The sequence below is a fragment of the Ylistrum balloti genome, unplaced genomic scaffold (assembly GCF_031769215.1).
Source record: "Ylistrum balloti isolate Yb309-2 unplaced genomic scaffold, AGI_CSIRO_Ybal_v1 Utg370214, whole genome shotgun sequence".
In the NCBI taxonomy this organism is placed as follows: domain Eukaryota; kingdom Metazoa; phylum Mollusca; class Bivalvia; order Pectinida; family Pectinidae; genus Ylistrum; species Ylistrum balloti.
The window spans coordinates 796013-823401 of NW_026782182.1; the positions used below are offsets into that span (position 1 = coordinate 796013).

Here is a 27389-nt window from a genome sequence, read left to right on the forward strand (position 1 = left end):
CAACAATGAAAAAAAACACAAATAAATATCATCTACTTGTTGCGACGTGGTAAACCATCTTATTCTCACATTCTACTCTAGGATACAGACTTCAATGCAGTTGATGCAAAGAAGAAGACCACACCCCATCTGTACAACTTGAACCAAGATCCTCAGCTGTCTGGGAGGATTGTTCATTTCCTGGAGGGTGAGAACATCACTATTGGCAGTAGTTCTGCAGAGGGCGAGGTCAACATTAGGATTGTAGGACCCAGGTAAGAAGACTATACCATAAATCTAACAGAAAGAAAAGCAGAATTTAGGTTATCCCTTGTTGAAAATAATTTTTACAAGATTTGTCAGAAAGATGGTTTAGGACATACTTCATATGGATAAAGAGAAACATTTTGGAATCTACAGTTTAGAAAGTGTTCCTCTTTAGACCTCTACAGAGGAGCACTTTGGGATCTAGAGAGAAAATGTTCATGTCTGGAGAGGAAACTCTGGAGTTGGGTTCAAAACAGAAACACATCGTGTATAGAGAGAAAAACTTTGAGGCCTTAAGAGACGTGCACACATTTGAATTTAGAAAATCTCTCGTATTTGGAAAGATATGTTAATCAATTGTTATTTACACGTAGCAACATAATTAAGCCATAACACGAGTTTGAAAAAATATGATTTTTTTTCTCAGTATTCAACCGAAACATGCCTCCTTCACTGTGGCAGAGAATAAATGGACCATAGAGCCAACAGCCCCCCATAGTCGTATCCTCCACAATGGAAAAGCTGTTGGGACTAAGGAAGATATGGTTCATAATGACAGGTGAGATTTGGTGGAAGTTGTCACGTTGATCATCTTTTACCAGTCATGATATGACGTTTTCTCATGTTTCTGTTGTAATTTAAAACCCTCCACTTAAAATGTTATTTGTATTCTGTAATAACAATACATCTTTTTACAAGATGGTATATGCTTTGTCATAGATTAGCAATAAGTAGAGCAAATATCAACAGTATTTATATTGCAAGAAGCCAAAGGCATCCTCATCTTACATTATATATAGTCAAGGCTTATTACAGGGCAGTTAACTGGAATTGGCTGATAATTTCCCTAACAGCAATGTATGAAATATGGGCTCATGATTGGACATGTACTTATTTTTTCATCTAATAATACAAAATAACACAAACCTTTTGTGTTATATTACAGCAACACATTAAATTTTACATGAGACATAGTTAAAACTTCTTTATAAACCACTGAATTATAATATCTTAATAGGCTCCAGTTTGGAACAACTCAATTCTTTGTGTATTGTAACCCGAAAGAGCGTGATAGTTCAAAGATAAACTACCCAGACATTTCATATGACGATGCTCAGCAGGAGGTTGCTCGCAAATCTGGTCTTGGCATGGACAAGGAGGCCAAATCAAGAGGTACCAATCTCTCATTTTCATCCTGGGTTTTAGAAATGTTATGTGCTGAAGAAACTTAAAAAACGGGTTTGGGCAAATAAACAAAAGACTGCCTTTTCTCTACTGTAAATTATATCTTTTGCTCTTTTGTCAATAGAACAAAAATAAAATGTGTTTAAGTTTGATGTCAAAGCTGAACCATTTGCTATAAGGTATTGTAGGGCCATATTTGACACAGGTAAAATGAAAAGTATGATGTTATAGAAAAAAAAAAAAAAAAACAGATTTCCTTGTGTACATTATCAAAATGACAGAATTATGATATAAATAACATTTTTGTTTCATTTTCCCAAAAGACGAAGCCCTATTACAGGAGGAAATGGTGAAGGCTGTGCCTGCAGTACAGCAAGCTAACTCCATCAGTGAAGAACTAGATAAGAAACTCAAGTTTGAGATAGTTGTTGTGTCTCCTGAAGGACGCGGTGAAACAAAGGGACGTAGCATTGTCATGGTGAAGGTGACCCACCTAGAAACAAAATTTGAATGGATGTGGCCATTCCAGAAACTTTTGAACCGAATGTATGTCATGCAAGAGATGTATGATGAGCTTCTGGAGGGGGAAGATGTCAAGAGAACAGAGGTTAGTAAAGAGTTATCTCCCTTGTAGAGAAAACTGAATGAATAACAGTTCCATTTTATAATTTTTTCCAAGACTAAAAGACGAGAATATCTCAAATGGCACACACAATCTTGAAGAGTTATGAGTGTGAGATTTTAGTGTCCTGTCATTTTTTGTTGATCTGTTTTTACTTTGTAAGGTAGGCTATTTACACTATATAAGTTAAGTTCTTTTTGATTGACTACTGAAAATAAGTTAGGTTGAAATGAAAGTTAGTGGAAGTCAATGGGATAGAAGAGTAGTCCAGTAGAAGTGTATAAAAGACTTATCCTCTAGAATAACTAGAATGATTTAATAGCTGTTATACATGTGTAAGATAGAATTGAATAAGAGTATAAATTCCTCTTCAGTGTATGAGATTGTGGTGACCCTAATGGGCAGAAGATATCTAGCTGAAATAAACACTTTGATGATTCTATAAAGCATCCTCTGACTAATAGCCTTAAAGATCAAATATTTGAAAGTCATATTGAATATCTGATCATGTTTCAAAATAAATTTCCTACCTCACGCTTATCGTTACAAAACTGGCACTTCATCGTATTTTCTCTAAAAATTGATCGAAAAGAAAACAAAAAAGTTTTAACATGGAAATGTTTGAAAATAATAAAATGAAATTGCTGCAATAATGTTTTCTGTTTTCTCACCTAATTTTAAAGAAAAACCATGTACGGGTATGTTCATGGTAGTCTCATGTAGTTTAAGGTCACCAAGTTGTTATGCAAATTGATATCAGGTTACTTAAATGCTGATATCAGGTTACTTAAATGTTGATATCAGGTTACTTAAATGTTGATATCAGGTTACTTAAAAGCTGACATCAGGTTACTTAAATGTTGATATCAGGTTACTTAAATGTTGATATCAGGTTACTTAAAAGCTGATATCAGGTTACTTAAATGTTGATATCAGGTTACTTAAATGTTGATATCAGGTTACTTAAATGTTGATATCAGGTTACTTAAATGTTGATATCAGGTTACTTAAATGCTGATATCAGGTTACTTAAATGTTGATATCAGGTTACTTAAACATTTAATGACTGATGTACATAACTTAACACCAGTTTTTTTTTCTGATAGGAAGAGGATCCGTTCTTTGATGATATGAAATGTGATTTCTATATCGGCAGCGTCAAACTCTGGTTGAAATCGATGGCTTACCTGGTAAGTACAGCTATGGACTTTTGAAGGTTACAAACCTGTTTTTCACAGCCATTAAGTCAATTCTAAAGTTTATACATTTCCTTAATCCCTTTGAAACTTGAACAGTATTAGAATTTAAAACCACAGCAAGTTTATACAGATGTACCATATTCAATAAAAGGCCAATGTCTGGAAATATGCCTATTCATGTCTTTTTCCGTTTCACTGAAATACCAGCAAATGCAATTTCATATGCCTGTAATACATTGTAATCCTGTTCCACCTCTTTGAGTCAAAGGTCATGTGTTGACCCTTTCAAGCTTATTTCAGAAAAAATATATAGTAAATGATAGTTTCTCACAGTTTCTCACAAGTTAACTTCTTCACCTGTATATGTAGGTTCTTATTTAAACAGCAGATTGGATTAGAGGAAACATTGAACTGTGTTTCCATGAAAACAAAATTCACATAAAAACTTCTGAATACTACAGATTTGTAATATTCTGAGTACTACAGATTTGCAATATTCTGAGTACTACAAATCTGCAATATTGGAGTACTACAGATTTGCAATATTCTGAGTACTACAGATTTGTAATATTCTGAGTAGTACAGATTTGTAATATTCGGAGTACTACAGATTTGCAATATTCTGAGTACTACAAATCTGCAATATTCTGAATACTACAGATTTGCAATATTCTGAATACTACAGATTTGTAATATTCTGAGTACTACAGATTTGCAATATTCTGAGTACTACAGATTTGTAATATTCTGAGTACTACAGATTTGCAATATTCTGAGTATTACAGATTTGAAATATTCTGAGTACTACAGATTTGCAATATTCTGAGTACTACAGATTTGCAATATTGGAGTACTACAGATTTGCAATGTTCTGAGTACTACAGATTTGCAATATTCTGAGTACTACAAATCTGCAATATTGGAGTACTACAGATTTGCAATGTTCTGAGTACTACAGATTTGCAATATTCTGAGTACTACAGAAAATGTGCTGCATTATTTTGTGCTGGCATGAATATCATTGCAAAAAATCTGTTTTTTACTTGATTATGCATGAGTGAATTTTGTATTGAAGTATAAATAATTGGTTTTTGTGTTACAGATTGAATCCAAGGATCAGTTGAGTGTATGTGACTATCAGGGCAAGGAGGTTGGCCTTCTCAATGTAAGTAATTAAGTATGTTATAAGTTGAATGTTCATGGTGTGACAGTTAAGATAGTAACATCGTTCAATGTTAAGAGCATTTGAGAGTTATCTAACTTAGAATATATTTCTGTTGTTAAATCACAATTGTTCTTGTGTATATCCCACTAAAGTGAACCCCATTAACTGGATGGCCAATTTGTCATGTTGAATTTACCATGAATGTTCCATAACAAGCCTGTAGTTCAGGGTCAAATCCAATTACTGAAAGGTTAGATAAAGTCAGTATGATGATTATATTTATCACAAAACTCAATTTACTATGAAGACACACAGAATATGACATTGATTGTTCATTTTCCATTACCAAGACAATCATGTGGCATCATTCATTCATAATATCACAGAGTTTATCATTAATGATGATACAAAGCTCCTCCGGAAATTGAGGAAAAGCAGAAAAATAATGAAAAGTATCTGGAAACCAAGGATATTGTTTCGTCATTATTTTACCTGTTGGGCAGGGAGTTCAATAACTTGCTTGGTTTGAAATTGTCTTTGAAAAACCATGATTCCTTTAATATGTTTTATTTTTTGTTGTTACAGTATGAGATTATTCCGTGCGATGCCAAAGGAAAGGAGTACACTGATGCCGACGATATCTTTGTTGAGGTCCCAGAAGAACTGCTAGGTAGTAAGGATGGCGTTCATTTCAAACTGAAAATTGTCAGTGCCAGAGGCCTGCCAATGAAATTTGTGGTGAGTATACCAGTAGCCTGTATCAGTAACATCTCCCACTAGGTCTTCATAGACTAAGGGTTCTAAATGTTAGCACAAAATTAAGGTAAATAGTCACCCTTTTTATTGATTCCAGAACATAAAGCTAAAATGGAGCTATAACTAGATATGACAACTAAATTAAAACATGAGAACTATTATTGAATAAACTGTATACATATGTATGAGAACTATAATTACAGGTGAGAACTGTGATTGCATCGGAGAACTGTGGTTACAGGTGAGAACTGTGATTGCATCGGAGAACTGTGGTTACAGGGGAGAACTTTGTTTACATGTGAGAACTATATTTATGGAAAAAACAATTATTACAGCTATTCAAATTTTCATGTTTTTATTTTATTTACAGGATGTGTATGCAAAATATACATTTTTCACTGGAGAAAAGGTTTACGAGACTAAGAGGTTGCCAGCCACAAATAACCCTGATTGGAAATATGAGATGAAACATGACCAGGCTGATGTCTCACTGCCAGTTAGTATAGAATTAGATTTTAAAGACTAAGAGTAATCTTTGTTTTATTTGAAAAAAAAAAAAACACAAATACACAAACAAAAAAATAAACAACAGGCTTGTCAGCACAGTACTTCTTCTATCCTTTAAAAAATTGTTTGACTTCATTCTGAGTATCTATGTATTGTTTAAAATTGCAATAATAGACAAAGAAATGAAAATATGGCATGAATCATAAATGGTATACAGTGGTGTCCCAATGCTAATATGCACAGTGTCACTGAGTGTCATTAAATATGCTGTCCAATTGTCATATAATATTTACCTTTTGGGATGGCTGATATTTCGAAGTGAAGTATTGCTAGGAAAGTGTGTGGTCACCTTATTTAACATTAAAAATGTTAATCACGGTCTATCACATCTGTATCAGTTCCTGGACTACCTCAAGGAAGGTGCCATCATGATCCAGATCTACGGCAAACAAAAGATTCAGAAACCGAAAAAGCATATCAACACTAAGGATGCTCTGCTGTCCTCGGCCCTGACCAAAGGTCAGATGGGCGCTGGAAAGTCCAAGGTAAGTAGGAAGTCAGGAGTATCTCTTCTTAGAGATGATAAGAAAATATAAAGCTGATATATAATATTTTCCACAAAATGTGCATTTCAATACAATACACACATCATAGGTATCTGCATGTACACATCTTTGAAAAGAAAAAGAAAAACTTTTCCAGTGAGATGAATATTTCCGCAGTATTTTCGTTTGTTGGATATGGATAGTTAGGGAGTTAATAGTCCTAGATTGATATCCCTAGTTAAGATGATGATGTCATATATAATTTGTTTTGTCTTTGATCAAAACCAATGATTGGTTAGTTTGATTTATAATCTTTAAAAACTTCAGCTTTAATGAAGATATTCTACCATGTTATATTAAGGCTTTGGATACTGACAAAGTCAAGTACATGATGGAAGCTGCATTCCTCAGGAAGCGACAAGAACGCCTGGAACAGAAACTTGTAAGTAATAATTAACACACACCTTTACATTATAATACATACGTAAATGTTGGGAAATGCTTTACCATATAGTGTTTGGAACAAGTTACTTCATGGTCATACCTTTGAAGTGATTTCCTAGGTACAAACTACAAAAGACATTATACCCACTATTACTACCAGTTATGATTTCCTTGGTACAAACTACAAAAGACATTATACCCACGAATACTATCAGTTATGATTTCCTAGGTACAAACTACAAAAGACAGTCTAATTTGTATATACCACCAACAGTCTGTTATATGTTATTAAATGCAGCTCATTCTACAATGTACTTTAAATGCACAGACTTCAGGAACAAATATAATAAACATATACTCTTGTCAGCTGAAATACTGATAGATCTGAAGCCTCCTGTTAAATAAATAAATACACAAACAAAATCTGCATGTTTTCTTTCCAAAATAAAACAATACAATATATATAAGATTTATTTTGCCAAGTGCAAATTTTGCAATATATAATGTGTCCAAATGTTAATATTTAATTGACAATGCTATGGCAATGCTATTACACTAAGGCAAAATAAAACCATTATATGATATTTGAAATTCAGTGACCTCCAGTTAGACTCAGTAGACGCCATTGATTCACTTGTAATCACGTTTTTGATTTTCCACAGCATGCCATGAAGAAGATGTTGGACGAGGCAGAAAAACACAACAAGAAGAAAATCTCTACCAGTCTTATCAAACAGATCTACAACGCCTCAACAGCTGATGCTGCTGACAAGTGTATCGCCCTCATTCCCCAGGAGAAAGGTAAATAATTGGTAGGTACGTCTGATAGTGGCCCACAATGGGGGTAAATCTATAAATAACAACCAATCATCAACTTTGCCAAGGTAGTGTGCATGATTGTCGGGCAATACATTAGAATTATGATATTGTAATGTGTTCTGGGGTATTTTATATTTCAATGTTATACACATATCAATGTTATATCTATAATATTACATTGAAAAAGACAAGTGCTGAAACAAATTTCCATATTAGAATATTTCACAAAGTTGAAATTTGATATGTTATACAGGTTTCAGGACTCTGAGTTAACAGAGAAATACTGACATCACATAAAAGACTTGTACACAGTATATAAAAAACATGAAATGATGATTTGACTAAATTTTGATATGTGTAACAATGGGCCTTGTGGGGAGCCAAACGTACATACATGCTTCCTCTGGGTGGTGTAGAACAAATTAATTTTCACACGGAGGATTCTCAGAAGGTTTTTCTTGCTTTGCAACAACATAAACAGCCACTTCATATACATAAAATTGTACATGTAGATATAAATGATATCAAGGTTAGGATGAATATTGAAGGTTTTGTTTTTTGATCAAATCAAATTCAAATCACAAGCTTTTTTGCTTCCTGTTTTAGGCTGTAATCACAAAGGTAGCACTTATTGGAGTTTGTTTTAGCCTGATCTGATGTCTGTTGTGCTAATTTATATAAAATATTTTTATAACAGTCAGCTTTCTGTAGACAGTGATAGGAGAATTCATCCTGTATGAAATACATGTATGTACATGAAAGATTAAAGCAGTCAGGTTCTCTTTGTTTATCACTCTATCTAAGCTCCCCTCAGCTGTAATTGTTTTCTGTGTTATGCTGGTTGTTTAGTAGAAATACTGTATGTATATATTAATTAACCAAAGATTGTATATGATTGTATTGTTATAGATGATGATGATGAAGATGATGTCAGTCCCTCAGCCGCGACAGTCCCTGTAGCAGTGACAGATAAAAAGGGTGGAAAGAAGGATAAAGATAGTAGCAGCAGCAGTGATAGTAGTGATAGCAGCGATAGTGATGCCGAAAAAAAAGAAAAGAAGAAAGCCAAAAAGTTACGGAAGAAGCAAAAAGTAGAAGAAAAACAACAAGAAAAAACGGATTGATGCCGAAAAAAAAGAAAAGAAGAAAGCCAAAAAGTTACGGAAGAAGCAAAAAGTAGAAGAAAAACAACAAGAAAAAACGGCTTTGAAAAATCAGTCGAAATTAGTTCGACAAAATACACAGGGTAAAATCCCAATTGTGAAAAAAGATGAGAAAAAATCTTCAGCTTGTATATTATTGTAAACATTACTTTTCCGTTCTTTGACAACAGTGACATTTGTCTCAGGTACTTTCCACTTTCCCGGTACATTACTAGTCCCTCCTAGCTCTCATCGTTTGGTTTAGTTTTCTGAATTAATTCCTGCTGATATATGCTTTCATATAGCCTATATCTGGATTTTTGTTAGAATTTTAGATATGTAAAATCCTGAAGAATAAATTTTGAACATCATATTTATTCTAGTAGACATGGCCAATATATAAATATACAAAAATTGGTGAAAAAATGTATAGAGTTGATACAGTGGATTGGGTTTGGTGATTGACAATTTATACCATTTCACTTACAATGTAAAGATACAAATTATATAAGTGTTATATACTTTAATCAGAAAACATATTTATGATTGTGAAAAGATGTTTATTTATTGATATGATGACATAAAGGTTATTCAAATTCGCACGGATTAATGATTCATGTGTTGTGAAAAATGGCTGTCCATGACCTTTGAGATGAACCTTGACATGAAGGAGGGAATAACATACATTTTATACTGTTTAGGTGTTTTGTATGTTGTTGATATTCTGAAATACACTGTGTTCCCATTCTAATCCAGCACCCTCCCGATAACAGCATCCAATTATCTGAAAATCTCAAAACTTCAAAATCCCAGAAATTTCTGTTTCAAAAGTATCAGGTGTTTATATAAATATTGGTATATGTATAGTATGATTATAAAGTAAATAGAGAGAAAGCAAAGTCTTCATTAACCTATTGACACCTTCATCATGACCAACAAAAGTTCGTTAGATTTTATGACAAATGATCACTACAATATTATGGCAAAGATCTGTTGCTGTCCAATGAAAAACTGGGATAGTGGCAAAAAGAACTATCTGTTAAAAGGGCTGCCAGAGGGTTTTATAAACTTAGCCAAGTTCAGGGGCTGTTGTAGATAGTGAAATATGACACTCATGAGTGGGACTAATATGTATGTAAATATGTAGTCACGAATCAGTGATTTTGTGGCATTGTTTAAAATACTGTCCAAGATAAGTGAGAAAATGTGCATAGAAATAAATGTTTATGTACAGAAATTGTACATCTGCAACTGTACAGTTTTCAAACAGTGATGACTTTCATACACAATCAATTTTGTACGATTGGGTGATTATTTAGAAAGACGTTAAACCAGAGGTAGATGACTTCAGATTTGAATTATATTACCAAATTTTTCCGCTTTCTTTCCCTTACTCTATGACGTTTGTGTGAGTATTTTATTTATTGTATTTTACAGTTATTGTTTTTAATACTTTTATCAACTTCAATTTTGAAATATAATCATTGACAACAAAACCATTTATTTATAATACCTTACAATATGTTTTACTGTTTTGACTAAGTCTTGTCGGAATTTGATGAAGATAATAGGAGATTGCTTTTGTTTATAAAAGTTTTTTGACTGTCTCCCCATACTACTATGACAAAATGCTAAACATTGTTGATCAATGCTGGTATCCTTTTAATTACTTATGTGTTAGGTTGATTAAATGATGTCTGATAATTTCATGTATAACTAGTTTTTTTATAAGACTTTATTTTGGATCCAACAAAATCCTTTTTATTTGCTACTGTTCATGAGTTGGATATATTCAGAGGAATTTGCTTTTTGCAATTTATAAAACTTAATTTGTCAATTTGAAAATGAACTTAAGTTTGAAAAATTTGACAATCAGAATTGAAAAAAGAAACATCGTATAATCAATGTATTATACTGTTGATATGGTGAAGAAAGTGTCACGGAGTGTACAATGGATTTAGATTGTACGCCAACACTGTTTGTTATGAGTTTGGTGGAACTCGTTGTACGCTAACACTGTTTGTTATGAGTTTGGTGGAACTCAAGTACATTTACTCTCCAGTTGTAGGTTTCTAGATTAATTCAGTTAATGTCAATTGTTTTCACCTGTTACCAAGCTTCTTCAGGACAACTTATTCAATTTTTCTACACCTGAAATACACAAAAAGTGGGGTAACAAGCAAAACTGGTTGTCAGTAACCTATTAAATTTGGAAATGTATACTGTTGCTGTTGTGACTGTGATACTCTTTACCTGAGAGAGTAAAATGTACACATACTTTTACATCTTCAAAATTTAATAAAAAATGCAATACATCTTAATCATAGATAGGTGACATTCAGGAGAGGAGTTATGTTGGCTATGAAGCTTCCAGTAATTTCATGCACATTGAATACATAACATAACACAATTAATAAAGAATGATTTCTAACTGACAATATTTTTATTGTAATTGGAAAAGAGGTTGTAGTTTTAATCAAAGAAACAGTCGGTATATGTGAGCTTGCAGACAGATTTTCCCTCTTTCTGTTTATGTTAAACTCTGATCTCTCTTGTGCTTATGGTTATAAATGTTAACGTTTTACTTCTCTATTGTGCTTGTTTATCCAGACAAAATTGTTTTATGGATGCATCACTTACAGAAATGTATTCACAACATGGTTTTGTTGCCAAATTCTGTTCACACTTTCTTCTTCTTTGTCTAGAGATGGAACTTTGTTATGGTAGCATGACAGCAGCCTCACATTGTTTTCTGTCGATGGATTCACAGGTCACTGGTGATAGATTCTCACTGGTGATAGATTCTCACTGGTGATGCAAACATTTATAATTCATCTCATTTGAAGCAATTCATTAAAAAATGTGCAATAAAGAAATTTCTTTCAATTAAGAGGTGTTATATTGATATCATATAGATGGTCATCTTTTGGTAGTCTCCCTTGTAATTTGATGGTGAAATGTTGGGTAGTCTCCCCTGTAATATGATTGTTGGGTAGTCTCCCTTGTGATTTGATGGTTGGATTATTGGGTAGTCTCCCTTGTAATTTTGATGGTTGCTACATGTAGAATGATAAGATAAAACAGGGTTCTGCTGACGAATGTAATGCTTGTGTGCTGGATGATCCATGCATGCAGTTGAGTCTGTGATATTAGGTAGGTCACTGGAACCCTGTTATATCACCATCCTTGTTCTGTCTAGATTGCACATTGGAATCTTCCAGTAGGTTTATATTTATCAGGGTATATTGTATGGGTAGTTGATAGTGTGCATATTCACAGCATGCTGTCAGCTGATATGTTTGTTGATGTGATGGGTTGATGTTTCTTGTGTTTCGTTATTGTTTGCGTTAATGAATTCAGATGCAAATTCAAATTCTGTTTCTCTTTCCAGTGCCCATGATCCATTCCGTAATTTAAAAACACTTTTTTTTGTTAAACGTCCATTTGTATTTAAAGAAATCATTTCATATTTGAATTCATTTCCAACCAGTTGATAGTACAGTGTTTATTGTTTTGCTGTTGTTACTTAATGGAAATTTTCATAGGTGTGGATTTGATAATAGAATGTTGCACAGTGGTGGAATGGTAGAACATCAATACTATGATGGCGAATCATGAATTGGCTTTATTAGGTTCTGCTTAGCTGTTATTTTTGCTGTGGTTCCTGAGAGGGATTTTATAACACACATAACATGAGTGATTTTTACCTGTCTGAATATTTATTTGCTCTTTATAGACTTAGTAGTGCTTTTTAAGTCAACAATTTTTCACAGAATCAAGTCATACTAAGAATTTGGAGATGAAAACCCCCATAAAGAAATATCTAACTTTTTTTTTTAAGTTAGGACTATTCCATTTTTTTTTAAGTTAGGACTATTACATTTTTTTTTAAAGTTAGGACTATTAGATTTTATTTTAAGTTAGGACTATTACATTTTTTTTTAAGTTAGGACTATTAGATTTTATTTTAAGTTAGGACTATTAGATTTTATTTTAAGTTAGGACTATTACATTTTTTTTTAAGTTAGGACTATTAGATTTTTTTTTAAGTTAGGACTATTACATTTTTTTTTAAGTTAGGACTATTACATTTTTTTTTAAGTTAGGACTATTACATTTTTTTTTAAGTTAGGACTATTACATTTTTTTTTAAGTTAGGACTATTACATTTTTTTTTAAGTTAGGACTATTAGATTTTATTTTAAGTTAGGACTATTAGATTTTATTTTAAGTTAGGACTATTACATTTTTTTTTAAGTTAGGACTATTACATTTTTTTTAAGTTAGGACTATTACATTTTTTTTTCTGTTTGGTTTTAAATCTTGCCATACAATTCAGTATTTTTTTTGATTTTGTGGATCAATGTAGACAATATTAACTTAATTTCTGTAGTTGTTTGAATTTAACCCTTTTGAGTAATTTTTTATTTGACAGATATGTCTTCTGAGTCTATATTCAACTTATCTTGATACACTGCCAAAATATTTTTTTCAATTTGTTGAACCAACCCTTGTGATGAGGGTGTTGCTTGTCAAAGCATGACTGTGATATGCTGTATATAAAATATTCAATATCCATTCTACATCTCATTGACAGGTGCCAATACTTTTTGTTACAAAACTGCGAGTCACCATGACCCAGTCTTGCACATCTGGCATGCACCTTTATCTCTTCTGTCTATCCATATCATTTCAGCCGTGACCATCTTTCGCTTTCACTCCTTCTTTGTTAAGTTTTCTGAAAGCTTTGAGTGTTTCTGTTTTTTAATAGTTTTCCCCACAGAAATTCTGTCTTCAAGTTAACACATTTACAGTGTTTATTGTACAAATACACTCCACTGATGTGACCTCTAATTAATAATGACATTGGGTCAGATTTAAGACATCAGTCCCAGTGTTGATTGTGATCCCATCAGCTATAAACTCTGTTCCATCACTATGGCCCAAGATTCACTTCTGTAGCATGAACTTCAATTTATTTATCGTAAGTGGTATCAGTAACTCCAACCCCAGTTTGTTGACAAAAACACGAATCACTAACCCTAACTCCAACTGAGTTACTTAGAAATCAAAATCTGTTGTTTCAGACTTAACTCCAGTTTGGACATCAAAACTGTGTAACCAAGTCTTCATTTATGTAGACAGAAAAAGCTTTATACATGTATTTAATACTTAGATGTTGAAAAATATGAAACACGGGTTCAACCGTTGGCACTCTGTTCACACTTTCTTCACCATTTACAGTGTTAAGTATTTCTAGAGCTGTCATTTCTCTAGGTATGGTAAGTAACATCTGTGATGTTTTTTGTACATTTCTGTACATAGAAATGCTATTTATATTATTTGATATGAAGACAATTCAGTATTTATTAAGAAGCACATCATTATAAATGTTTATACATATATTAACTTGATCTTCTCAGTTTATCATGTACAACCTAACAAAAAATACCATTTTTTTTATCTTATAAACTCATTGTTTCTATATAAACACTAAAATAAAATCTGTTTATGACTTAATATTATTCAACTGTTATCAAAGAAATAGGGTAACATATTTAATATCAGGACATGGAAGTGTCATCCAGAGTGACCTTATGTACATATGTTAAACCCTTTATGTAGAAGTTTACACCTTGTCAGGTTACCACAGCTAACATGTTTAGCACCTAGGGTACCAAACCTATAGATATTGTTGTTACATTGTCTAGATTTGTTGGAGAGAATTTAAAACCTATACTTGTGTTGTAACTATGATCATTATTGATCAGAATGGGTTTTTTTTATGGATGTTCGCTGTAAGGCAGTGAAAATAAAGATATTTTTGTTGTTTATACCTTGCTCAATACAGTGTAAGTCACCATGTAATAATAGTATGTACAATCACATTTAATTTTCAATTCCTTACACATAAGCTGTAAAATAGAATGTATAAATCAGAGTTTTCACATGTTACTAAGGAGCAGTGCTTGATTATGTTGGAAGAGGGATATCACAGTGACCAGACATGTAAGGGGAGATAATCCTCACATATGGAACGTTAAAATGCATAATATGATTTAAATATTAGTATGTTTCTACAGTAGATGGATAGTAAAGGTACTACACACATGGGTTTGCTTTTTCTAGTATTTACTGTGTAATGTTAGATCTCAATCAATGTAACATTGTGTTTTTGATTGCTGCTGTCCTATGTGCTCACAAAATCTGTATATATAATGGTTAAACAGCTGAATAAAAAGGAAATTTTCGAAAACTGGCAAACTCTTTTTCATTAGTTTAGATTTTTAAAGGGACATTTTCAATAATTAAATCTTAAAAATTAAACCATTTCAAAGAGAAAAATGTACAAGTATCCTCAGTAAATGCAAAAAAATGAGGATTCTGTGTATGTTTGGGAGGGTCTTTACAGTATCTTATATGTTCTCAAGATAAGAAAATCTAGATCTGTCTACAACAGAAGACATCTAAATAAACATCCAAGTGTATGAAAAATTGACATGTGGCCTGTCTTTAACCAGCAATAGCAGCTGTAGGGATATTTCTCCTCACCACATGTCACATCTGTACATGTCAGTATGTGACACACCTTGTAATCAACGCTACAGTCAAGACAATCCAGGTATAGAGAATAATGCATGTCATTAGAACATGTCTACTCTGCGATTCTAAAAATGAAATAGTTTATCCCACATGTTCTTGCGTAGATGATATTTGGACAATTCAGAACTGTTTTACAAAAGATTTGGAACTCGACAACTCTAGTTCCATATGTTCAGACACCTCACACTATTGTTTGGAATGGTTTGTGACAGGGTGATAATTTCAGTAACATATGATGGTGATTATCTGAAAGGCAACACCACAGACTTGAATATATCTCAGTGAATGACCGTAACACTGAATTAATGCAAACGAATATTAGTATCATTTTACCATGATAAGCGTCACACCTTGTGTAATAGAAGTTACTATGCTAGAAAACCTTTACCATGTGTACATGTATGTATGCACTGCCTGGTATATACAAATTGTAGCTACGTCATTAATGAAATATGAGACCTGGACATGCTGTGAAAGCAGGCGTGTTACTATTTAGTAAAGGAGAAATAAAGAATCAGCGAAGACTTTATCTTCAGTAGTTAAAACTGGCTGATAACACTGATCTATATCTTCAGGGTTTTCCATAAAAGCCGGTCGCCGGCCAATTTGACTGGCTACTTTGATCATTTGGCCGCCTACACCAATCCTGTTCCGTGCACAACTACACGTACACGGCAGGCCAGCCTCCTACTTTCACTACACAGCCTACTACTAACAAAATTATGGAAAACCCTGGTCTTGATAAATTCTTTCTAATGAGTCATCTGTTAATTAGGGCCCCGCATCGGAGATGCGGGTGCCCTATAGTAATCAGGTTTTCCGTCCGTCTGTCCTGCCGGCCATCCGTCGGTCTGTCGAGCCGTCTGTCTGTCCATTTTTTTGGCTTCTGGCATCTCTCAGAGACAACTGCTGTATCTTTATGAAACTACATATACATACATATCTTCACATTACGGAGTGTCACATACTCATTTCCAGTTTCTACAGCGAAAATTTGCAGAGTTATGGCCCTTTGTCACCAAAACTTGTCCGGCCTATAACTTCCATGTTGGTGAACGACATTCACCAAACTTGCTATATTTATATATCTAGGGAATGCAGAGTGTCACAAACCAATTTCAAGTTTCAACAACAAATATTTGCAGAGTTATTGCCCTTTGTCACCAAAACTTGTTGCTATAATGGAGAATTCATTTTGTGTAGCCAATTCAACTCAAACTTGATGCAGTTCTATTAAACCAAAAGTGCTTGTTTGAGATAGATTACTATTCAGGTCAAAGGTCACTGTAACTGTAAGTTAAAGTCAGTTTCTGTATGATGAGTTGAATTTGCTTTGCCCAATCTAAATCAAACTTTATACAATGCTTACCTACTAAAAGTGCTTCCTTGGGATATTGCTTTTTATATCTGAAGTTCTAAGGTCAAGGTCAGTTATTATAGATAAAAAAAATCAGATTATTAAATGTATATTTTAGTATTTTTTTTATAACAGTCTTTTTTGACCTTTGTGGCAAAGTATATGTGAGGTCTTGCCAGTAATCTCTTAGTCTGGATTATGTCTGTCTAAGGGTAGGGTGGTGGACGGGGGATGTTGGGAAGGGTTTTCCAGCAACATAGCGGGGCCCTTGCTGACCTGTCAGTGTTCTAGTTGGTTATCAAAATTATCACAAATAATAGATATAATTAAGCAATTGCACAATTTCAACTTGTTGAAATAATCATAAAACACATTCCTGGGGAGGTTTAATTGATTGTATTAACTTGTGTAAAGTTGAATATTTGAAAAACAACAAATAAAGTACCAACTTGTGAACATAACCGTAAGCCAAATTAAACGAAAAAAAAAAGGGTAAAATATGAACAAAAGAAAGCTTACATGAAGACTCCTGAAAAGGAGCATTCAGAATATGACCAGGTGGTTTGTAAGAGTAAGCGTCCTCTGCTTCATCGGAAAACAACTGCCATGTAAATCTTGGTCAATTCAAGTAAGTAATGTCACATTTTCAAATGAGAACAAGGCATACAACAACAGCACCAACAGGCAAAATAATGAGCATTCAACACTTTCAGCTTCATATCGCACAAAGAAATATATTATTTCTCAATTAGATCACTATGATTACAGTAAAACTTAACACAATTTTCAACATACTACATCTTTGAATCCCTATATTATGATTATCTGTTAATAACTTCTTGCATGAAAATCATGATATCGGGAACCGGCCCTTGAATATTGAATCAACTGAGACATCTAGACACCATAGGTTGGGTATGTAGGAATGTTGTTACCTAACAATGGAAAATTCACGAAAGGGAAAATGAAAACATGAAGTTGTCAGGTGAATGCTTTGATGTATTCCACCGTCAACGTACCTGTACAAAAATCTGTGTAGGATTTATATTTTAAAACAATTTATCCAAACCATGAGTTAATTGTCAAGATGAGAGGGACAGGACAATATTTTTTAAGTCATATATCATATCAACATATCAGAGTTAATTCTTCATTCCAGGGCCTAATTTTGAGGTTGTTGTAACCATTTCTCCATCAAGACTTGCTCCTTCTTCTTCTTCGTGATTCTGATCGATGTTGTCAAATGTAAAGCAAAGCAAAGACTTTTCATTTTCTATATATTCTTTATTTTCAATTGTGAAAGTAAGTTTTGGTCACATTGGTCCAAACCCTGTCTACTATAACTTTCATGTCTTATAAACCCTACTACAGGGATAATAAAACTAAAATGCTCTTTTGTGCAGGTTATGCCTGTATACTAGGGCTGTTTTCATCATCACTTGGACAAGTTATACATTCAGACAATGGTCAGTGAGATTGTTGGTTCTGTAAATGCTGCATTCTATTTGTTTTACATAGGCACACATATATTCACTTAGTGCTCATCTCATTTGTGGCAAATCTGATCCCATGGCTCAATCAGAAAAATTATCTTACAAAACGTGATGGACATTTTATAATGGTATTAACAATGAGACATAATACAGATAGCAAATGATTTTAACTTCTGACATGTTCCTTTTTTCACATTTTGTACTCACATGATCTTAACTTCTGACATTTTACTCACATGATCTTAACTTCTGACATGTTCCTTTTTTCACATTTTGTACTCACATGATCTTAACTTCTGACATGTTCCTTTTTTCACATTTTGTACTCACATGATCTTAACTTCTGACATGTTCCTTTTTTCACATTTTGTACTCACATGATCTTAACTTCTGACATGTTCCTTTTTTCACATTTTGTACTCACATGATCTTAACTTCTGACATGTTCCTTTTTTCACATTTTGTACTCACATGATAACTTAACTTCTGACATAACTTTGACCTTTTTTCACATTTTGTACTCACATGATCTTAACTTCTGACATGTTCCTTTTTTCACATTTTGTACTCACATGATCTTAACTTCTGACATGTTCCTTTTTTCACATTTTGTACTCACATGATCTTAACTTCTGACATGTTCCTTTTTTCACATTTTGTTCACATGATCTTAACTTCTGACATGTTCCTTTTTTCACATTTTGTACTCACATGATCTTAACTTCTGACATGTTCCTTTTTTCACATTTTGTACTCACATGATCTTAACTTCTGACATGTTCCTTTTTTCACATTTTGTACTCACATGATCTTAACTTCTGACATGTTCCTTTTTTCACATTTTGTACTCACATGATCTTAACTTCTGACATGTTCCTTTTTTCACATTTTGTACTCACATGATCTTAACTTCTGACATGCTCCTTTTTTCACATTTTGTACTCACATCTTACATTTCAAAACCAATTTATATGGGACGTACTAAATAACAGTATTGAATTTCTCCTCGCTTCGATTTCTCTATGTGGTATGGGATTGAATCAATGACATCAATATACTGGATATGTTTACAGATATAAATGCCAATTTGTTGTCTCATGATGTAGGATTGATGTTGTATGAATGGTTGATAAAAATGCATTATAAATGTAATTATGAAACATGAAGTAAAACAGACAATAACCAGTCCATAATTTTCACTTTCAGATTCATCAAAGTAGTCATTCTGATTTACCAGAGTTACTTCCCTTCGACAGATGGAAGGGCCGGGATCATGAAAATGATTATTATTAAATATTTTAAACCTACTTAATTAAACATGAATAATTTCTGAAAAAAAACTCTTCTTAGACCTAGAGAAACAACGACTTGCTATGTTTTTATTTATATTCACTTTGTAGTCATGATTATAATTGAAAATGAAAATCTTATGAAAAGTTGATTGTTTACAGATGTAATAATGTTAATGTGTACCTGTGTTTATCCATGAATCATTATATACATAGTAAACAATGTATAAATAACAGAAAATAATAATATATACACATATTACAATTTCTAAAACATATTCATAATTATCTCATTTAAATAAGTGTATTACATTAAGTAAAAAATACATGGTATATTTTGATGGTATTATTCCAAAGACCTTGGTAAAGTCATCTGTTCAGCTTTTCTTTGAATAAAGATAAAAATTGAAAATTCATTCTTTTTCAATGATTACTATCGGTATTTAGCATTATAATGAACAAATAGGCATCAACGTTGAATTATTCAACATCATAATACATAAATAGAATTCTTGATTTATCTTAGAGTAAGTGTGGTTTTCAAATTGAAATTATTAGAAACCAAGGAGCCTCTGCTCTCTGTATTCGAGTCAGACTACAAGAGCAGAGTCTTGTGGGTTTCCAATGTTATGAAAGAAATACTAACATACATATTCGTGATAAAACATCGTGAAAATACATGACATTTATTTACAGAATCCATTAAAACATTATACAGACATTAATAAATAACATAATAATATGCATGATGACATTTTGTCATTTTAAAAAACCTTATAATAAATACAAATATTGCTTACTTACATAGATCAAACATATGCACTCTATCGTCCATCATGAATGTTTACTATAGTGCTTCGTTATGGAATGGAAATGATCGAATATAATAAATGAAACATGATTACAAACATAAATATCTGCACATATTAATCTCAGTCAAGCCATTGAGCAATGCTGTCATTATATCCAACTTAGTCATCAATATAAATAATCGCCTTTGTGAATTAGCATTAGATATATCTGTCTATTTTCTTTTTTTCAATAGACAAAACCTGTTCCTTGCCATTTAAAAAAATGACAAAATATGACATCAAAAGGAAAGACTAGTTAATATTTTGTGAATCAGTATATGGACCTGGATATGACAAAGACTAATGAAGCTATAAGTACTATTTGTAATGAAATACTGAACGAGCCATAAGTTCTATGTTTTGATAAAATGAAATCTATTATAGTGACCTCCTGTCTTGACCATCTAGAATGTTGGACCTCACAAATTTGAGCACAAAATGACGATTCTTAAATTTGTCAATCCATCAGATGATAAGAATTTTGGTACAGAGCAAACAAATGGCGTTTGAGTGTAAAGAAAGTTTTGGACTCTATCAGAAGGTCTGGTAAGTTTTCACTGGTGTTTATGACTAATTTTCACTGTATAAGTTTATAGTAGTCAAAGTCAAATTATTAACACACAAAAAAAAAACAATTTATCCATCATACACATTCACCTGAGGTTTACTTTTGTTCACTATTGAAAGAAAATATAATCAGAAATTAAGACAGTACAAATAAACAAGTTCATATATACTTTGCTTTAAAAACACGTAATTGTATTACATGTTTGTACGAGCAACTTAATCGTTCATAAATATATCACAAAAAACTCATCCCATACACATAACAGTGAAACAAGTTCTTATAGGTATCCAGGTCAGAGGTGACGAGGAATATTGACTGTTTCAAGAAAGTTAATCGCCGTAAAGATTTTGTATTTTTTTTTTCTTAAATCCGGAACATAAGTAACCAAAAAATTCCATGTTAGTTACTATCATTCAGGGAAAATTGTCAGATAAGTGATTCAGGTTTAGCTGCCCATCGGAATGGGTGGAATATACAACATACTTACAGGTTACATATCAAAATTGGTGAAGTCAGTTCTTAGCATGGTGTGACTACTTGTTTTCTTAAAGGAATTATCTCTTTTCATATATCTTTCTTTTGGTAGTGGTAAAGTACTACAATCATAGATCTTGTTGTTAACAGTCAGAAAGTCTAAGCTTAATTGTGATGCAAAAGAAGATTTTCGACTTTTGCTATTTTTGGATTCATTTTTCCTTCTTTCCTTTTCTAGATCAAGTTTTCTGAAGCTTCGACAGCTTTTCACACACAAGTAGAGACCCACCGTACACATGATCCCGAACAGAAAGGCAGCAGATCCCACAACTATTAGATGGAAGAATTTATATGTTGGTCCTGTTTTACTTGAACGGTCGATGACAGACTGGACTTTGACTTCTGAAAATTGAGAATCGCATGTCAGGGTGAGTTTAAAAGCAAAAATGTGCATGGACAATTTCATGAATGTTGTCATCAACAAATAAATTATAATTTTGAACAAATATCACGAATGTTCAGATAGAGGTGTCCGCCGACTTATATCCAAAATACATCAAACTGATTACATATGGGGTTTATGCTCCATCCTTTTATATCATATCATTTGCTAAAACCATTTTGCAGTTTTGTACAATCACTTCCTTTCGCATATCTACATCTTTAGCCCTGAGTATCAATGAGAGTCCTAGAAGGATGAAACAGCTGTATGATGTAGATTTATTTATAATCTTTCTTTGCATTTTGCCTTATTCTAAATTTGTATTGAAAAGTGCCATTTACTTCATGTTTCTTTCCCCTAAAATGCAAAAACTTGGAACATATGTTATTGGAATAGGACTGAAACAGACACAAAGTTAACAATTCAGAGTTCTTCAACTTATTTTCAAAACATAATTTGGTATCTTTTAATGTACATGGAAAGTGAATACAAAAATTATAGAATTCAGTGACCGAAAAGAAGTGTCTGTCAGTTTTACATACCATGATCATTGTTTAGACACCCCATGGTGTCCACTCGTTCTCCTTGACACTGGTCAGGCTTTGGATAGATCACACGACATGACCTATGTCGGAACCGAATTCCGTCAGAACTACATGGAGTCCACTGTGACCATTCATCCCAGCCATAAGTATCTGAAGTTAGAACATACTGGTGATCTCTAAACCTCACTCTGACACTTTTTGTTGGTGAAAGAAGTAAACGAAGCCAACAATTATGACAAGCGACCATTACATACAACAAACAAGACTTTCAAATGTCTGTATAGACAATCCACCTGGAGCCCCATTGTTAAACCATCAAAACAGAAAGAAAACATGCTCTATATTATGTTTAGGTGATTATTTTCGATATAAACTCATGAAAAAAGACATGTTTATTGAAAAACAGATTACATATACAGAAAATCAAAGTCCATTTCCATAACATCAGTTGAAAACCCTATATGTTCCACTTTCGCAAAAATGAAAAAAGAAAAAAAATAAATAAAAATAAGAATTAATGCCAAACTCGACAATACAGATCATGAAAGAGATGTGAAAGGACGAATCATTTCTCCGAAGGTATTTACTCTGAGAAATCAATATAAACTACAGTTTGAAAGAATTTGAACTTACCGTTACAGGGATCCATGTAACACAAAACTACATTTTCGTGGGTGCCTGGACATGGAAGGGTGTAAGTGGTACCTGGTACAGCACTCTGACACTTCCGAACCTTTACTCTTGTGCCACGCCCACAACTTACAGAGCATGCAGAGTATTCAGACCAACAACTCCACTCACCTGTATAATCACGCAAACATTTACAATATCATTACTTAGCTTCATTATCAAATGTAACCAAGAAAAACTACTAGGTATTGCTTTAGAATTTCCAAAGGAATTCAAAGCTGATTTTGAAAATAACAATATTACATATTTATTCCTCAGATTGAGAAATGAGTATCAAATTTTGTATTGTTGTATCTCATTTCATAATATTGGCTGCTTCATCATATCAATGGACTTTTTTATCAAATAGAAGGAGAAGAAATAGGCCATTAAATAGAACGTCATTAAATTAGTTTTGCAGGTTAACACAAATTACCTTCGCACGAATGTGTATTGCAGGTTCTTGTTTCCAGCCCCTCTCCGATACAGTCCTTTCCGAATCCAAAAGGCTGAGGACTGTCACATGATCTGTGACGTTGCTGGGTACCACCCCCACAGTAGGTGGTACATTTGGTAAAAGTGCTCCATGGCGACCACCCTCCGTGTTGTGTTAAATTGCGGATATCATCTGTTGCGTTAGACACGAATGTGTAATACACTTGCATTACCATGCAAAGATTAGCGATTTCAAAAAATTAAAAACTTTATTGCTTATTGTAAACATTCCCACAGTTTTAAAATCATTAGTTTTAATCTGAATTAGTATTTTCTGAAATAGGGTTACTTTCTGTAATATGTATGTATATTGTATTTTTGCAATTGAACATGCCAACATTTCACATTTGTGTTTATAGCCACGTGTGTGTGATATATTGTATATAGTTTTGTTACATTTTCCCTCATATTTAGCACATACCAACTGTGTATCTAGCAGTATCTACCAGTATATATTGTAAGTTTCCAGTATGTATAAAGTTGTGTCCCTAACAAAATGTATATGTGATATATATTGTATTACAGCCTGAAAGATGAAATGAGGTAAGTACCACAATTAGAATTTAATAAAAAAAAATATAAGCACAGAAAAATGTTTGATAATTACCCAGTGGAAATTTTATTATCAGCAGTTTACTAGGATCTAAAGTACATTTCAAATTTGAGAAGTAAATGACATCAACATGTTGGCTGCGAATATCATTTACAACATTAATGCTTTTAATATCCTGATATAAATCTGCTGTATATACTTTTTTGAAATTTTCGATTTATATAAGGATATAAACAGTTTTAAAATGCATTTTGATTTAAGCCTTTATGTCCTTAACCGCATACACAAGAATAGTTACATAAGGTTAACAAGTTGTGTTATACACATATTTTGTTTGTGTTTACATTTTAAAACCTGAGGGAACTATTGTCAATCTTGATTGTTTATGATTAATCAATTATATGATAATGACCAGCTTTGAACTGAGAAATGAAATCCCATGATAGTAATAAACAACAATGTAGATTTAAACATTATCAATACATATTAAACTTTGTTGTAATCTATGAATGTTCCAGAAGTAGTGATTGTTCTTAATTTTGTTGTTTACTTTTTACATGATTTGAATATTAATTATTGAATGACCTAAAATGTTTGTTCTTAACTAAACTGAAAATTTTTGGAATGGGATTTATTATTTGTCGGTATACAGTGGAGGCTGACCATTAATAGAGGGTGATTGTGTCATAGATGTATTAGTTTGTTGCTATTTTTAGCAGACTATATAAGAAAGGGGTACACTGGTCCAGGGGTCAGAGGCCTGCGGACATAACGGAAGAACGAGGTCTGTACAATCTACTGATATTCTAATGCTTTTTCCAAACATGTACCTTTACAGTGGAATCTAACAACATTTGCAACAAAGTGTTGTATGTCACATTATTGAAATTTGTTGAATGGAGTTTTTCATACACCATCTATGACTTGTCAACTATTTTTATATCATTATTTACAACCAAGTTTTGTACATGTACATTTATGGAAATTTGTTGTATATGTACATTTTTATGTATATGTCGTTTAATAAAAACAAACGATATTCAGTTAAAAAGTTTACCTTTAAACAAATGACATAACTGTATGACATCATTCTATATCATGATTTCAAGGTTCACATGATCATGTGACTTGCAGGGTGTGATAGGTTCAAAGCTATGAAACATTGTGTAGGTAAGTAATATACAGATATTAGTGTTACATTCATTCGTGTCGCAACGTCTTGTGCAGTATAACTGATAAACATATTTCAAGGTTAAGATTCCAATAGTGGAATGACACGTTATATATTTATCACATCCTATTGTCGGTAAGAATTACTTACCTCTATCTTAGCTCATTTGTATTTCATAATTTTAAAGTAAATGCTTTATAACAATAGTATAACATTGTGAGTTTGATATAATTATATGTGAGGCTAACGAGATCTACAGTTTCTGGTCAGAAAAGAACTTATTCATATTTGTAATGTTATTGTATAAAACAAAAATTATATACTAGAGCATTAATACACGATGAAATCTGAACCCAGTTCATGTATGACAAGCTGATGAAGATGTTTGTAATCAAGGAACAGTAGTAACTTGAAATATCTTTACTTTCAATCTGAAAGATATATGGAATAGGATTCTTCGATAAATATGTATAACTTTAACTCACTATCAAGCCACCAAATGATTAGAACGGCCACTTTTTTTGTTTTGTTTACGTAATCTGTATTTATCTATCTTGTTACAATTTAAGTGACTGTTTGACCTTGACATGAAAATATATTTCATCTCATGATCTTATCCTTGCATCCTTACATCTGATCCATGTATTTTCCTCCTTTCACCTCTCTTTTATCATTTCAATCTCAATTGTTTTATATTTCCATCAAAACCTCATGTTGCAGTTTCATAATTTATCATTGATGTTGATTTGTGCCTGATTTTGTAGTTAAGACTTGTGGCCATTTGAAGGAGAATCAATGAAATTGAACTTACTAGTTGTAACATAACTAAGACAAACCGAGCCTTACCACGTTAAGTTTCTAAAACCATAGCAATACTGTTTGTACTAATCAACATTTCACTGGAATAAACATAGCAATTGAGTGAAACAAACGCTGTGTAGCAGTAATTTTGTAAAAATTATAAAAAACTTTTAGGAAATGCCTTTCAACTGCCAATTTTGGCAATCCTTATCATAAGTTAATATACAATAGTCACATTTTCAAATATTTTGCAAATGCTGTGGAAATTCTGTTTTGTGTGATATAAAAACAATTTTTGTGGTCATGGAATAGTGCTGAAAGACCAAATGACCAAAACATTTCTGTAATTGATAAGCATATTTCATATTCAATGTTTTGGTGTGTCATAATCATTTTATCATGCATCACGAGATTTATTTTGACAGGAATGTTGTATTGAAAACAATTTTAAAAATTTAATTTGTAATTATTATCCATTTTTTGTATTTTTTAAAGTACATATCACAATGTTAACTTTCCCTCATTCTTTTGTGGCAAAATCACCAGTAAATATATAATTCATATCTAGTAAACCAGAACTATAATCTTAGTCTTAACCCTCGACTATCAATTATAGTTGTCACCCATTTTATATTTTTCTATCGTAAGTCTTTTCTCCATTCTTTGTGTTTTCTTTATGCACAGTTCGACGTTTTCTTTGAACGTGAACGTAAAGAAATTTCCAATGACGAGAATGGAAGCCATGCCAGTTGAGGTCGAGACCAGGACTTGGGAGATGTGCTGAGTATGGATTTGTTAGACATCGCATCACAGTGTTGTTATTTTGAGTACAAAGTAGGTATGGTAAACAAGACGAGCATATTTCAGATTCGTACAAGATGCAGTCATGCTGAGTTACTGTGAATCACTTAAATTTTTGTGAGATATTTATATTATATATACAAACTATTGTCTGAGGAATTTACAACCAAAGACATATCGCTAGTTTCACCGTGTGTATCATGGACTTGGAGTCCAATACACACGCTACGTCAGCAAACTTATTGTACAAACAATTCAAATAATACAAATATTCAAGAAAATTTAAGTGATTTACAGTCTTAAGAATAATGAAATGCTCCGAAATAGAGAAAGAACAAGACTAAAGGAGAAAATAATGTTTTATTGTTTTATTTATATGCAATTGTTTGTAGTTACTAAGTAAATTCATGTTATTCATTAAACATACACATATGCGGTAACAAATGTACAAGATTCATGATAATATTCAGTCTTTGATTTAAGCATGTTTCCATATATCTATACCAGAATTCACCCCCTTATATTCGGAAGTGATTTTTTCATACAGCTAACAAAGGACGACCACAAAAATATGTACATATACCTATCTATGATATACTGAATATCTGGTAATATGGAACAAGGAAAAAGCTTTCTTTCTTTAAGCG

The 27389-nt window shown here is 32.5% G+C and overlaps 2 protein-coding genes across 3 annotated transcripts in view; one reads left to right on the forward strand and one right to left on the reverse strand.

Annotated features, from left to right (window-relative positions):
- Positions 1-8793, forward strand: part of LOC132551795 (kinesin-like protein KIF28P) — a 30462-nt gene extending 21669 nt beyond the window's left edge. Inside the window, exons 13-25 of the mRNA XM_060215939.1 lie at positions 82-254; positions 674-805; positions 1265-1419; positions 1755-2038; positions 3160-3243; positions 4355-4417; positions 5003-5155; positions 5544-5669; positions 6079-6225; positions 6587-6667; positions 7332-7470; positions 8398-8579; positions 8635-8793. Of these exons, the coding sequence (XP_060071922.1) occupies positions 82-254; positions 674-805; positions 1265-1419; positions 1755-2038; positions 3160-3243; positions 4355-4417; positions 5003-5155; positions 5544-5669; positions 6079-6225; positions 6587-6667; positions 7332-7470; positions 8398-8579; positions 8635-8793 (1878 nt within the window). The remainder of the gene's footprint in view (positions 1-81; positions 255-673; positions 806-1264; positions 1420-1754; positions 2039-3159; positions 3244-4354; positions 4418-5002; positions 5156-5543; positions 5670-6078; positions 6226-6586; positions 6668-7331; positions 7471-8397; positions 8580-8634) is intronic.
- A 10872-nt stretch (positions 8794-19665) lies between these two features.
- The window catches only part of LOC132551764 (semaphorin-5A-like), a 92699-nt gene continuing 84975 nt past the window's right edge, over positions 19666-27389 (reverse strand). For both annotated transcript variants that reach the window (XM_060215899.1, XM_060215900.1), the window contains exons 19-22: positions 23358-23549; positions 22886-23053; positions 22250-22402; positions 19666-21667 (exon numbers count right to left, since the gene is read on the reverse strand). In XM_060215899.1, coding sequence (XP_060071882.1) covers positions 21282-21667; positions 22250-22402; positions 22886-23053; positions 23358-23549 — 899 coding nt within the window. In that variant the 3' untranslated portion in view covers positions 19666-21281. The remainder of the gene's footprint in view (positions 21668-22249; positions 22403-22885; positions 23054-23357; positions 23550-27389) is intronic.